The sequence below is a fragment of the Empidonax traillii genome, unplaced genomic scaffold (assembly GCF_003031625.1).
Source record: "Empidonax traillii isolate 1590-97213 ecotype Southwest subspecies unplaced genomic scaffold, ASM303162v1 scaffold13:size3042203, whole genome shotgun sequence".
Taxonomy (NCBI): Eukaryota; Metazoa; Chordata; class Aves; order Passeriformes; family Tyrannidae; genus Empidonax; species Empidonax traillii.
In genome coordinates, this window is record NW_020955206.1 from 786,096 (window position 1) to 801,482 (window position 15,387).

At 41.5% G+C, this 15,387-nt stretch overlaps 1 protein-coding gene across 2 annotated transcripts in view; it reads left to right on the top strand.

Moving 5' to 3' along the window:
- ZCCHC14 (zinc finger CCHC-type containing 14) overlaps positions 1 to 15,387 on the top strand; it is a 52,738-nt gene that overhangs the window by 28,743 nt on the left and 8,608 nt on the right. For both annotated transcript variants that reach the window (XM_027890446.1, XM_027890455.1), the window contains exons 3-9: positions 7,785 to 7,858; positions 10,465 to 10,536; positions 10,727 to 10,836; positions 12,807 to 12,901; positions 12,993 to 13,047; positions 13,504 to 13,777; positions 15,115 to 15,206. In XM_027890446.1, the coding sequence (XP_027746247.1) occupies positions 7,785 to 7,858; positions 10,465 to 10,536; positions 10,727 to 10,836; positions 12,807 to 12,901; positions 12,993 to 13,047; positions 13,504 to 13,777; positions 15,115 to 15,206 (772 nt within the window). The remainder of the gene's footprint in view (positions 1 to 7,784; positions 7,859 to 10,464; positions 10,537 to 10,726; positions 10,837 to 12,806; positions 12,902 to 12,992; positions 13,048 to 13,503; positions 13,778 to 15,114; positions 15,207 to 15,387) is intronic.

Genomic DNA, 15,387 nt, shown 5'->3' on the forward strand with positions numbered 1-15,387 from the left:
TTGCTTCCTATGTGCTGCCAAAAGTAAGCTCATGTCCTTGATTTTTAAAAAAGCTGTGTAATTATTTCCTGTGGAATACTGCAGTTCTTAGGCTCCAGCTTTGCTTTTAAATTAAAGCAGTATTGACTTGTCACTTCAGCTCATGTTGTAAGGATGTGTTGGTTTTGAACTTAAATATTCTCTGCTTTGGAAGAACCCTCATTTCTTACATGGGAAAAATGACAGTTCTAAGGGCTTTTCTCTGCTAACAGGAATTTTTTAATTATGTCCATGAAGCTTTAATTTCCAGAGTCTTCCCGTAATGGCCACAGCCAGCCAGACTTCTTGCTAACCAGTAAAACTGTTCTGTTTGGTTACAAGTTTTTTCCTATAGCTGTAGCTTCCTTTTCCAGCAGACACCATGGAAAAGCTGTTGTCTGCTCGTCCACTTCTAGTTTTAAGAGATAGCAGCAGAAAACTGGATGGTGGATTTTGTTATGAGGCTGAACTGAAGGTCAAAAAGTGGGAATGGAGGGAGCAGCATGTGCTTGGTGACTTCCAGCCAGTGGTTCCTGGTTCATGTCCTGTGACAGATCCTCTTCCACCAGCTTCAGGCACAGGAGTGGGGGAGAACTGAGGTCCCTTTGTGTCCTCTGCTAAATTTCCCCTCCTTTGTTTTTCTAAATGAGAGCTGTGTTGGTGATTAGTCCTATCTCCTGTGCCTGTGTCAGCCAGGCAGGATGAGTTCCTGCAGGACTCTTGGCTTAAGGATTTCAGTCATCGGAAAATGACTCTTCATTTGGACTCTCTGGTCAATGTGTGGCTTCTTTTCAAGAGTGTTCCCAGGATTTTTGTCCTGCTGTGGTCATTGCTAAGTTTCATAAGTGTAGAAGTCCTTTGATTTCCTAGGTGGGTCAGGATTTGTGGAGTATTTGAAGATACCTGATGTGGGACGAATAAGCAAAGATCTTACTTCACTTTCATAGCAACCACCTTTCCCCCCTCTGTTGGAAGGGGAAGGTAAATGCAGTATAACTTAAATATTTTTACATTTTAATATTTTTTTTTAAATTTAAATATTCAATTTAAGTATTTCTTAGCAAGCAGCAGCTTTATATTTGCATAAAGGATTTGGGATCACTTAAATGTGCTAATTATGCCTATTCACACAGTGTTTTCTCAATCCATGACCACTGTACTGTGTGAAAACAGGTTAATATCTTAATAAATTACCCTGCTGTGTCTGGAGAGTTCTGAGATGTCACTTCTCACTACTCATACAATAACTAAATGTTATTCTTACATGGCAAGTCAATGCACTGAACTGCAGAGAGAATTGCTTCATCCTTTCCTATACTTTACCTTTTTTAGAAGTAGTAAAATAAGATGATTTTCCAAAAGAAACACTTATTTCTTTACCTGTTTTCCCTCACTTTTAAGGGAATATTCAAAACTGTTCTTGATGTTCTCGAGTGGGGGCATTTTCCCCTTTAGCGTCTCTGTAGACAAGCTCATGGCTTGTAAATAAAGTTCAATTTGCCTCTGGTACCTTTTAATTGATACACTTAAATTTAAGAACATATTTGATGTTCTCTCCCCTGCCACCAGCAGTTTCTGTACCTACAAACATCCCACACCAGAGCACCTCCTGTTTTCCCCCATTTGGACTCTGGCCCATCGATATTTTGATGCAGATTAGATATCACTGAAAAGGGACTCATTTATGCAGGAGTTAATGTGTCATGAAACAAGTCAAGGTTGTTTGTTGGTTGTGGAGCAGAGCAGAGTTCAAGTTGAATGGTTTCAGTGTCATCCTCTTGGAATTTGGTGATTCAGAACCTGCTCGGTCCGAGTTTGGAAGTTCGAAGGGAAGACAGGCAGTGAAATCTTTCTCTGAAATCATCTCAGGGACAGATCAACAGTGCCTTGGCTTTAATGACAAAACTGTTACAAAATACTGCCATTCTGTGGTTTGTTGAAAGGAGTTTTAGTAAATAAACATGAGGCTGACGAGGTCCTGGGACATCATCCCTGGAGGTGTCCAAGGAAGGCCTGAACGTGGCGCTTAGTGCTCTGGGCTGGGTGACAAGGTGGGATTCAGGCACAGTTGGACTCCATGATCTTGGAGGTCTTTTCCTACCTCAGTGATCCTGTGATAGCACTAACACCAAGCTCTTGGCACCCTGAAAGATGCTGATCAGTACCTGAGTTATTTAGATCTCAGTTCTCACTGATCTGCTTATCTTACAGACTGAAAACCTAATATTTGATTCAAGTTTTCTTCAAGCCTTCAGTATTACAGTTAAGTTTTGAGAAGTAGGAGACAAGGAAATGAAATTTACTTGATGAGAAAACTTAGTCCTTGTGTGTGTGTGGCAGAAGAGGTTCAATGTGTGTGCTGGGAAGAAGAGAGTATCCTGTTTTTTTCATTCTCCGTCATAGCCTGGATAAAAAGCTTTAGAAAGATTAGAAAAGTGAAAGCAGGAAGTTTTCTGCAAAACAGCCAAAAACCCCTCTTAAACTGATACTTATAAGCAGTTAAAAAAAAAACAACCAACCAAAAAACCACAAAAACCCTTTAATTTCTTGTGTTTTGTTGCCATGAATATGTTTTGCATGTAGCAAACCAATGGGTTTTTGTTTTCCTTCCCTTCTGCCTGTTATGTATGGGAATATAAATACTGGGGGGTTCACTGAGAGGCTTTGAGGGTTTTTGTTCCCAATTTTTGGCATCACCTTTGCTGTCCAGTGGACAACAGTAATTGGGTAATGCTGCTTTTGAAGCATTTCTTTAGCAAACCAAGAGGAGATGGTGTTGAAAGCGTTGGTGCTGCATTTCTTACCACTTCTGTGTAAACAAGGATGTGGAAAGGATTTTATTAGTTCCCTTTTGTTTGACCTTTTCAGCAGAAACTCAGTTACTGTAGCTGTGTTTAGTGCCTGCTTGCATGAAAGCACAACTTTAGGAACGAAAATTAATAAATTAAAGCATCATTTGTGATTATAACCTCCTATAGAACACAAACTAAAGGATTTTTACTCATATTTTTTTCCAGATTAAAAATAAATTGCAGCATTTCTGCTGGTTTTGGTCAAGTATTGTGAACCAAGATGTTCAGCCCAGTGTCAGGACTCAGATTTTACCACTTGAATGCTGGAGATTGGTATTTCCATGCTCCATCCCACACAAAGTAAACCTGCATCCAGGGAGTTAATTAAGGAAAACAGCTAGCTGTGTCTAGAGTGGTGTTTGTGCTGAAATGTTGGGTATTATGGAAGAGGGCTGGGCTACAACCAACACTCCTGATTATCTTGCATTATTTTACTTTTTTCAGAAGGAACACAAAATTCTTAGTGTGGATTGAGAGACTGACTCTATCTAATCCTTTTATTAGGATTGACCCAGAAGTTGTAAAAAGGGGGTTATGAAAAACACATCATCCAATGGGATATTAAGGAGTCTTCCAAAAATGTCTCTTCTGCTCTTGCCCACATCCAGTGCATGTTCTACCTGATTGACCAGAAGTACCAAACCCTAAAGGGTTTGGATCTGTCTTTTGCTTTATGTAGCTGCTGAGTCCTTTTGGGGAGAGGAGTAGATCCAAGGCACTGCTTTTCTGGAGGGAGAGGCAAAAAACCCAGAGGGTCATGAGGAGAAGGGAAGGAGTTGTGTGTCCTTCCACAGAAGCACTCAAGGGATCAGAGGACAAATGCATTAATATCAGCCAAATGGGTGAAAATCCCAGGGTAGAACAGGAAAACAGACCTGAATAAAATGTCTTCAGACTCACTGGATCTGTTTTCCCTGGATGCTTTGGAAGGAATGGGGAGGGGGGCACTGTTTGAAAAGGAGACAGGGTGATGTATCTGCTTTGTGACTGTGATTCCTGGCTGTGCCTTTGGCTGGACTATTCCACATACCGGCTTCCATACTTGATACTATACTTTGTACAGTTAAAAACTGCATCAGATTTCCTTCTCTGCTGTTCAAAAGAAAGCAGCAAATAATAATAACAACAACAGCCTTAAGGAATGATGCAAGACACTTGGAGCGTGGGGTGTCACAGCCTCGCTGGAGCCTCCCCTACAGCACTGAGCTTCTGCAATCAATCCCCTTTGTATCCATCTCCCCCTTTCCTAGGTGATCTCATCCAGCTGTTTCGCTTACCTGCTGGAATTTCCCAGATATTTATGGAGAATCTGCATGGCAAAAAGTCTTTGTGTGCCCCTTTGCCAGTGCAGCTCAGGAAGCCCAGCAGTGAGGGAGTCACACACACACACACCAGTGAGTTCCCATTGATTACTTCCAGACCTAAAGCTCAGATTTAAAGTAGCACAAATATACTTGTTCTGGGAATTTCCTGAATTAGAAACATTAACTTTTTTTTCTTTTTTTATGCTTGGGTTGGGAAGTTTGAGTTTTGCTGAATTCAGCATCCTGAAAAGACATCAGTATCAGGTGTCCTTAATTCTATACAAAGGTTTTCTGTTTATGGACTCATTTATTGGGATCCTGGGCAGATACTTTGAGCGGTTTTCCATGCTTTTGAGAGTAAAAATGGTAAATAATAATTCCTTTCTATTTTCTTTATAATATTTTAGACAGCAGATTTAATATCCACTCAGATGTGCTTGATGGATGGCACCTTCTCCTTCCAGAGTTTTGAGGTTAGATTGATCTGAATAAAGTTAAGCTTCATGATGAGGTTTATTATTCTAAGAAAATCAACCAGAAGTTAAATAACACAAAGATTATGTGAGAGACCACATAACAAAAACATACAACTTGAGAAATTAAACAAGAACTCTAGATGTTGTTGAGCAGATGGTATTTTTCACAGTATTAGCCAGCTGGGAGAAAATTCCTGGAGCACTTTGTATAATATTAGGAATGATCCAGTGTGTTGTCCCTAAAGCTGTCACTGTTTCTGCAGCACAGTGAACTCTGTTTCATGCCCTAAAACAGACCTAATCTTACAAGATGGCAGAATTACACACCTAATGGTTCACTTTGCTAATTACAATAATTTTCCATGGATAAATCCGCTGCAGTTGGTTTTATTAACTGGGCAAGTTCAGGCCAGAAGTTGAGCATGAAGAGGTCGTGTAACCGTAACACCACAAAATCCATGAGGTGATTTAAGGTTTGTTATTAACCCGCAGAGTAAAACAGCAGTAGCTTTATTTTATGTCCATGGCTAATCCAGTTTTGCACGAATTACTGGAGAGGAAAAATGAATGACTGGAAGAGATGGGATTTGAATGCTGTAGAAATGCCAAATGATAAGAACAGTTGCAGAGAAGTGGTGCTGGATTTGCTATAAACAACAAATGTTGCGTAACACTTGCTGTGTTTTTCAAAACCAGATGTTGCATCAGTTGACACTGGGCTTTCTGCAAGTTACTTGCTCATCCTTCAGCTGTTTCACCAACATTCCCCCTCTCAATACTCACTTTACACGTTCTTTCTTGTTATAATTCTGTATTACTTATCATTCCAATCAGTATTCAATATATTTTAGCTGTGATCACTATAAGGGGGGGTTGTGAATTCTCTTAAATAAGAGCATTGAGGTAGATTTTTCTTTAAATGAGCCTTATGGATGTAAAAATCTTAATGTTAAAGTCTTCGTGGCACTACACATTGTGTAGATGGCTCAGCAGTATGTGGTGTGCAGATTTACTCCTGTGGTGCTCAGCATGTGGTGTAAAATCATTTCAGAAGCGTGAGAGGAACCCACTGAAATGTTTAAGAGGAACAAGTCTCTACGAAAAGCAGAATGTGCAGGAGGAAAGTAGTAAGTAATGAATTGCCATTATTCATAAGCTCAGGGATTTCTGTAATTGTAATTGGGAATTACATGGGGGAGGAACGTTTGAGGTGATCAGAAGAGGGAAGTTAATTCTGGAAATGTAAAGGCAGGCACGAACATCTGTAGATTTGTTTAGAATTTGGAGGTTCTAAAAATTTTGACTGTGAATAAATAGCCTCAAAGAGATTTTTAAGAAGCCAAGACTCAGGTTGGTGACATTTTTAAATGAACAGGACCTGCTTTGCTTAGGTGAGACCCCACCTGCTGTGCCTCCTCCAGCTCTGGAGATTCCCAGCAGAAGAAGGACATGGAGCTGCTGGAATGAGTCCAGAGGAGGCCATGGAGATGATCCAAGGGCTGGAGCCCCTCTGCTCTGGAGCCAGGCTGGGAAGGCTGGAGGTGCCCAGCCTGGAGAAGAGAAGGATCCAAGGAGTCCTTAGAGCCCCTTCCAGTGCCTACAGGGGCTCCAGGAGAGATGGAGAGAGGCTTTGGACAACAGTCTGGAGGGACAGGACAAGGGGGAATGGCTTCCCACTGACAGAAGGCAGGGTTGGATGGGATGTTGGAAGAAGTTCCTCCCTGTGAGGGTGGTGAGGCCCTGGCACAGGTTGCCCAGAGAAGCTGTGGCTGCCCCATCCCTGGAGATGTCCAAGGCCAGGTTGGACAGGACTTGGAGCAACTTGAGATAGTGGAATGTCTCCCTGCTCGTGGAACTGGTTGAGCTTTGAGGTTCCTTCCAATCCTAACCACTCCATGATTCTCTGAGGATACAATAAAACATTTAAAAGGCCACAATAAAACCTTCAGGCCAGGATTGTGTGGAAGCAGAGGGAAATCAAACTACAGATGGGAAAGAGGGTGGCTCTGGGTGGAGCCTCACTGGAGAACAGGAGATGGGAGGTGGATCAAGCAGTTCCCTACTGCAGTGTTGTCTCTGTGACTTTTGCACTGCAGGGTTTTGTCATGTAGCTATGAGGATGTTCCATGGGATAAACATCAGTTTCAGTCTCACAGGTAACAGAGAGTATAAATAGTCTTGGAAACAGGTAAACAGCTTGTAAACAGTGACTCCCAGAAACAGTGATAGAGTTCTGGGCTTGGCTTGTTAGAGCTGCTCAGTGAAAGCACAATATACCCAGCACGTGTCTCTTCAGGCAGTGGTTGTTCACAAGTAAAATTCTGGTGACTTTGGTGATTTTGCTTTTATATTTTTAAGCCAATTCCAATTGGCCTTTTATAAGAAAAATTCTGTGTGTCTATCCCCAAGTGTGCAGTAAAAGGCAGGAAAAATTCACAAGAGAAATAGAAAGTCGGTGAAACAATCTTCATGAAGTTTTTCACAGTGGAATTCCTGATCTCAGTCTCTTGGAAAGTGATCATCTCTGAGAATCCAGTCTATCAGATATCTGGCTAAGGTTGTCTTTAAAAGCTGTGTATCACATGACCTGTCCATGCTTTCCGCAGTCAGATCCCATTTTTACTTACAACTTACTCCAGTCGCGGTAACTGAGGCGGAAATTTTCCGTGGAGTTGCAGGCAGGGAGGAGTCGGGATGTCAACACAGCAATAAAACCACACTGAACTTGCAAAACCAGGCCCTGAAAACATGAAGGCTTTTCCCTCGTTTCCCTCGCAGGGATGTTGTTTGCTCCTGGATGTTCCTAAGATAATTCCTGGCAAGTGTGCAGTCTGTTATTACAGCGATGGGTGTTGTGATAATGCCATGAGGACATCAAGAACTTTGCATTGACTGTTTTGTTTGGGTTGTAACTGGCTGAAATGAAGCTTTGCCAAGGCTGGAAGTGGAAGCAGCACGGAGTGGTGGGACCAACCTCCCTATCCAAGGGAGGAGGTCGGAGATGGGCACCTGGAGTACCATCACAGGTCATCAGATTCTCTAAAGCAAGGCCTGGCACTGACAAAGAGCCATCACTCCTGCCTGCATTTGGGAATATCCTCCTCATTCTTCTTCTCTCTTTGTTTTTTTCGTAGTGAGTGTTGAAAAAGTGGAATTAAAGGGACTGGCACACAAGAAGAATGAGAGAAATGTTGAGTATTCCTTTGAGGTGAGTTTGGGTTTCTTTTCCTATGAAAGAAGGGAGGATAATATTTAAGGAGGAGTTAAGGAAATGCTCAGATTTTATTGTTAGATCCCAGAAATTGCTCCTTTGGGAGTTTTTAATCCATTAGTTGAAAGTTATAAATGGCTGTTTATGGGCATTATGGATGATGCCAAGATTGGTAGGTGGGGACTGGCAAAGAAATATTCACTCTCGTGCAGCACGTTGTGGCAAAGTGTATATTTAGAGAGAAATACCATACTTACAGAATGGTTATCCATATCCATTCTTCTGCTGGAATGCAGAAGTTAGAATTCAGGTCTTAATCTGGACAAAGGAGAACGTAGGCTCTGAGGACATGGTTGCACATATGGAAAGAGGCAGGATGGGAGCCTTTGGCACGTGGTTTGGGCCTTATAGGTTCCAGAAGAGGTGCTGGAAAGTACAGAAAAGCTTTGGAAATTCTTCAGGGCTTGAGGAAAACGTTGTGTGGCAGGAGAGTTAAAAGAACTTGACTGGAAAGTGACTTCCAGTATCACACAAAAATGTTTTCAAAGGGAATAAAAATACTTTGCAGCGAAGGGGACGTTAGTGCAGCACAAAAGGCATAACAGGAACTGTTGTCTGCAAACCGAAGCCAGACTAATTCCGAGTGGAAGTGAGAGCAGTGCCTGTGGAATGAGTGTGGTTCACCACACGCCACAGGCAGAAGGGGCCTCCCCCTGGTTTGACGCAGCTTTTGGAGGGTCTGTCACTGCTCCCAGTTCCGGTGCAGGGATGACTTCACCCCATGGAACCCTGTGGAAAGGGCAGGGATGGAGTCTGGGTGCTGTTTCCCCCCATCCACTTGGAATTCCATACTCCAAAATTCAGAATGCACGGCCCAGAAAACATCTTTGCTTTGTTTAATGAGGCACCGGAGCCGAGCGGTGGGTGAGGGAAGAAGAACCCGAGAGGAACCAGGCAGGAGAACCGCAGTTATCCCCAACTTTCACCAAAAAGAACAAGTTATTCTTTAAAACTCCCAGCCAAGACAGAACATCAGCTCAGCATCTGCTGGGATGTTGACAGCATTAACCTCTGCAGGACTTGATTCATGGAGAATGTCCTGGATTTCCTGAATCCCACGATTGTTCCAAATGTCATTGATATTAGAAAGGATTTTTCCGATGGGTTTTTAAAATCTCTATGAAGTCTCCAGTTGTCTCCTCTCCAATTAGAATCTCATGAAAGTTCTTTTCCTATTACAAGTTTTTCTATAAATACCAGAAATTACTGTAACCAGTGTTTCAGTCCACAGCTGGTCACTGAAAGAACAGCACAGGGTTCAACTGAGCTAATAAATTACAGTTTGCTAGGTTAAAAACCCAACTATTAAATGTTTTGTTCTTGGGAACATTAGGTCAATGGATAGAGCAGTGTAGTGTTTGCACTGCTATTGTTCCCTGCATTTACAGTTCACATTATTGTTTTATAAGTACTGAAAATTCAAGTTAGCAAAACGTAAGTCATAAAAAATGTTGGGTTATTACAAAACAAGCAAAAGAAAGAGAAATTTCTCCGTATTTCTGATGCATCTCATGAATTTGAAAAAAATATTAATTTATCACAAGCTTTAAGAAAACAAACAGCCCACAAACTTCATAAAATCAGGCAGTTCTCAAGTTTTCTTTCTTCTTTTCTTTTTTTTCCCTCTTTTTTTTTGGTGTAACAGCTCTGCTGAGAGGAAATTCCTCCCTTATGTAATATATTTTGAAATCCTCTCCTCTCACCAGTCGTTTTGGCAGCTTTTGTGATAGCTGGAAAAACTTTGTGTATGTTTTCAGTTGTCATTGAAACTAATGTCATGTGAGAGGATGGTCTGTGATCCCAAAACACTTACACCCAGCTCCTTCCCCTATGGAACTGCTGAGGATCCAGATGCCTCCAGTGGATATTTTGAGTCTGAAGGGACTTATCACTGGCCTGTCTCACATTGATGTTCTTCATGCCAAGAAATCCTGGCTTTTGGCTCAGTTCAACTCCATCTCCCAAGCAATAAATGCCTCTTTATCCAAGGATGTCGTGACTTGTGTGTGTGGGAAGAGATCCTGAATATTCCCTTTCTCTAGGGCAGGGACAAGATGGAGTATGGAGCAGGAACTCCAGGTTTCATTTCTAAGGTTTTTCCCTTTTTTGCTGGGATTTGCTGCCGTTTCCAGCTTCCCATGGCATATGGAGTTGATTAATTAGGAATAGGCAGCGTTGTGCTGTGGGGAGTCGTTCCCGTTGCACAGCAGATTCTACAAACCAGCTGTTTTCTTTAACAGTAATGAGGAAAAAAAATTCCATTACTTAGTGGTCTGTTGCTTAATTCTGCATGTCTGCAGTGTGCAAGGGCTGAGTAAACTATGAGGTGCTTTTTTTCTAAGCATTCACAGTCATTGTTAAGTGCAACAACAGCGAGAGGGAGGGCTGATAAAAGTTCTTTGTGCACAAAAAAAGAGTTTCGTTATTGATGTCGCACCTTGAAAACTTCCTTTCAGGCTCTGGGGGATGTTTTATACCAATTATTGATGTTTTGGAACCAAACTTAAATCAATTACTGAACCAAGTCCTTCTTGCTCCCCAAGGTCCTGTGGTCTGATTCTTCGGTGACGTTGGTAACCAAATCTTCTGCTGAAATGACTGAATTTATTTCAAAGGTAAAGATGAGATGCAAAAGACTTCAAAAATAGATGTTTTATCCCTGTATGGAATTTTGTTCAATGACATTTTTCAAAATGTACCCAGATAATACAGATTGAATTTTATCAAATATTTGCTGTGCCTTGGATCTCACAGAAATAACAGATCTTCTTTTCACTTATTATTTGTAATATCCTCCATTTTTAGCTGTCTCAGCTGTATCCAGAAGAAAACTTGGAGAAATTCATTCCTTGCCTAGCTGGTCCAGATTCATTTTACCTGGAACGGAACCACATGGACCTGGAATCGGACCTGAGGTATGCTGGGATATTTATTGCTGAGGGGTTTTTATCTTGGCACTTGGCTTCTTTCACCAAAAAAACAGAAAATGGAAATATTATCTTCATATTCTAAATTACTCTCAAGAAATTAGAGCCTGATTCTAAGCCTTATTTCTTGCTGTTAATTCCAGCACACCACAATTTTTCAGGAATTCTTTCTTCAGAAGTACAGATGGTAATAATATTCTGTATTAAGTTTCCTGGAGAATTGATATTTCCTCATTCCTTGTTAAAAACAAATAGAGGATCACTGGCTTTGCAAAAAGTTTGGTTTGGACTCAAAAATAACCAGAATTGCTTAAAAAAACCCCACACAAAAATAAGGAAAAAATAGTAGCCTGAATATTCATCCATCTGTGTTGAGGGATTGATTGTGGGGATTATCCCCCCTACCCTTTCACGGAGCTTTTTATTGTTTCAGTTGTTTTAGGTTGTCATGTTTATTTTAATTTAAAAAAGGTGGACATATATTTACATACTATAGTCATTAAATTTTTGGAAGCGTTTCACAGTTTTTTTGAATCCTTGGCTTGTACCTCTTCAAATTATCTCAAACCACCTGGCCATTATCTAATATAAAACAGTATTTTAAATATCATAATCTGTGACAGATCACATCAGTTCCCTAAATACTAAAATGATTTTCCTGGGAAAATTGGAGGGACTTAAATTATTTTCAACTACTACTGCATGTACCTATGCAAAATGAGATTACTGTAATATTAATATTATTATAGTAATAAGTGACATTTAAAAATAATAATTAACTTTATTAGAGCTTCTACTTAACAGCTCTTTTCCCTAAGCCGAGGCAGACCGCTGGCAGTCCACAGTGGATATTGGTTTTCCATAGTCAGCAACCAGCAGGTGCATGCCTGGATTATTTTTCATGGCAAACAGAGTTCCCATTTCCAGCAGTCCTTGCTGTGCTCTGAGGATCAGAGCCTGCTGAGGGGAATTTGGGAGAGGGAATGTGTGTGGCTGCTGTTTAGGCGAGCAACAGTCTCTACAAATCTGGGTTAATGGAGCAGCATCCTGCATTACTGCAGCCCGGCCTGCAGCTTTGGAGCAGGGAAAGAAGCTGCCCCGAAGTGCTGCTTGTTTGTAAAATTCAGGAACGAACTGTGGTTTTTCAAGCGGGAAAGCACCTGTGGGTGTGTAGTTGCAAAGTTTTAGGAGATTGGCGTTTTTTCATTGAATCATGGGCTGGTTTGGGTTGGAAGGGACCTCAAAGCTCATCTAATTCCAACACCCCTGCCATGGGCAGGGACACCTTCCACTAGACCACGTTGCTCCAAGCCCCGTCCAGCCTGGCCTTGGACACTTACAGAGATGGGGCAGCCACAGCTTGTCTGGCAACCTGTGCCAGGGCCTCACCACCCTCACAGGGAGGAATTTCTTCGTACTATCTGATCTACACATGCTGTCCTTCAGTGGGAAGCCTGAAGTCCCTCTCCAGCATTCCTGGAGCCCCTTTAGGCACTGAAATGCTGCTATAAGGTCTCTTTTCCCTGAAGAGGCCCAGCAATCCCAGGGAAAATGTGACATAAATTTTTTCCCTACACAGCCAGACTCTACATCTGCTGTTTATCTCCAAGAGGAGGAAATTCAATAACAGTTCCGTTTATATTTTATATTCTTCTTGAATTTGAAAGGAAATTTTCAGGTTTATACATGAACGTTTTCTGCCTTGAAAGTGTTCAGGGTTCCTAAATGAGGAAACACTAAAGAGAGTGAAAGCAGCACATGGTTGGTATTAAGGATAAGAGTATCCATAAGTTTCCAGTCTGCTTTGACTCAGAACTTCATGGGGTGTTTTAGCTTCTAAATTTCAAATCCAGTTTCAAAATGTCCTGTCCACTGTGCAGTCCTGATGGATTTGTGAGGCAGCCGCCAGTCAGGTCTCACAGAACAGGGGGGTTTGTTTGCTCTTGATGCCCACGCAGGTACTTGGCACCGTTCCCTTCCCATGTGGTGAAAAACGACCACGTCAGGAAGTTCTTCAGCACTTCATCTCCCTCCCAGCAACTCCAGAGCTCAAGTGAGTTTAAATAAAGTTTCAAAATGAGTTTTTTGTGCTGCTGTGCATTTTATAAACTGATGCCATCTGTAACTGTGGTCCTTGTTTCTAGATCCTGGCAACCCCTCCCTGTATAAAGTAGGAACTACGCTGGGAACATCTGGAAGGTGAAGTATTCATCTTGTTTACACACTTATTCTCTTAAAAGGCAATTTTCATTTTCTTCAGCCAATACACCCAAAAAATTTTAATCCAGACCCCTCCAAGGAGCCAATATTGTGGCTTCTTTTGCCACTTCCACATGGAAAAATTAAAAATTTCCACAGGATGTTATTTGGGCTCCTTTACTTCTTTTTAGTAAGACAAAGCTGAGCCACACCATTCTCTCTAAACATTTGTTAAATCACAGAGAGGTAGCAGAATGTAAAATATCTGTGATTACTGAAGGAAAACTCTGCTGAAGCTGGCGGTCAGCTTTACTCTGCCAGAACTGCCCTGCTTTGAATGTGCCATGGAAAAGGGTGGGTGCAAACCTTGGATCTAAAGGGGGGGCAGTTTTTACCAGAATCCCAGTGACACAGATTATCCAGTGTGCTAAAGCCAGTCCTGTTCCTGTTTTTCAGACCTATCTGTGGAGTGGCTGGAATTCAGTCCTCGCAGAACCACGTCCAGCACTCAGCCGCTGCTCCTGTTGCTCTGCCCCACTGCTCCCACTCCGGAGGCGCCGGCTCCTCGCTGGCCTATCGCTCCCAGATGGACACCTCCTCCTCATCCATGCTGATGTCTTCCAACCCACAGACCCCCCAGACACAGGAGCAAAATGGGATCCTAGACTGGCTCAGGAAGCTGCGCTTGCACAAGTATTATCCTGTCTTCAAACAGCTCACCATGGAGAAGGTAGGGCAGGAAATCGGGGAAAGGCAGCCAGCTTTTAAATTATCCTGAAGTTCTCTAAGCTGGAAACATCTGCATGGAGAATCACTCAGGTTTTTGGCACGTGCTGGGGAGGTTTTCATTCTCCTAAAGTGATTGATGAAAAGCTTCTTTCTGTTTTCACTGTGTTGTATCCGGGCTGGGGTTGTTCAATAGCTGCCTCCTGTTCCAGGATCCCTCACTGAATGCTTGGAGATCCAGCTTGGATGCTGCCTTTGGAGCTCTGCTGGGGCTCCCTCGCTGGTCATCCCTTTGATGTGCAGGAGACAGCTAAATTTGTTGATTTTCTTTATTTCTGCTTCTTGATTGATTTTTCTCCCAGAATATTTGGTTATCCCTGATTTTAAAAAATAACTTCACTAAGACTTGTGGCGTGAACATTATGTGTGTGAGTGAATGGGTTTTGTTTGCAGAAATTCTCCTGGAAAAATCATCTCTCATGTATTTGCATTTTAGGAGTCACAAATACTACTTGTGTGTGCTGGGTTTCATCTAAACAGAGTATTTTACAGCATTTCCTCAGCTCCATTGGGGAAATTCCTTGTCCTCTGTTTTTTGGCCTCGAACGCCCTCCAGTGGAGTGAGAGCTTGGCTTGAGCCAGGCATGGCTTTGTGCTGGTTATAGGATATTTAATTCTAATCTCTTCCCAGAGTCTTCTGATTTGATTTTCTTCATTATATGAAGGAGGATATATAGGGGTTTCTTCTTTATTAAAGTAGCAAAAGTGCATATTCCAGTATGTTTTAAAAGAAGCAATTATTATTTTTATCCATACTTTGCTGGCTTTCATTTTAATTACAATATTAATGTCTATATTTCGCTTTCCTATTCTATCTCTGTATTTTATTATAAAATTTACTGGAGGATTATAAAGTTCATTTGAGTAAATTTTCTAATTAGACTGATGAGACAGCTGTACTTTGTGGTAAGTGACACCACTAGGAAAACTGGAGTGATTTTCTAAGAGAAACAGATGCTTAAACTCATTGATAGCACAAAGGTCTATTTTAATTTAATTCTATTTTAATATGTACACGAGTTCCTTCGTCTTTATTGTGACTGGTTCATAGAAGCACGCACCTAATTACATTTAATCTACAGATGTTCTTTCTTTCATGCCAGTTCCCCCACACTTTTATTTTACACTGATTATATAATTCAGAACCGGAGTGCAGGGTTGCTTTGAATTAACCATGTTTAAAAATGACTTAAAAGTTGCCTTTTGGAATTGCTCCTTATTGAAAATACGAATAAGAATATTTCCGACTGTAAAACTAAGCACATATTTTTTCTTTCCAAGTTTCTGAGTCTTACTGAGGAAGATCTGAATAAGTTTGAGTCCCTCACCATGGGAGCAAAGAAGAAGCTCAAGACCCAGCTGGAGTTGGAGAAGTAAGTGAGGGCTGCGGCAACCCTCTTTTTAAGGTCATAAAATATTGAATGCAAGTTTTGCTGTTTTACAGACCACAAACCCACCAGGATCCCCACATGTTGATATGGATGCTTCTTATCTCCCTTCCTCTGCAGTTACTCTTGAAAAGGGAACTTACCAGATAATATTTATTACTTCCTG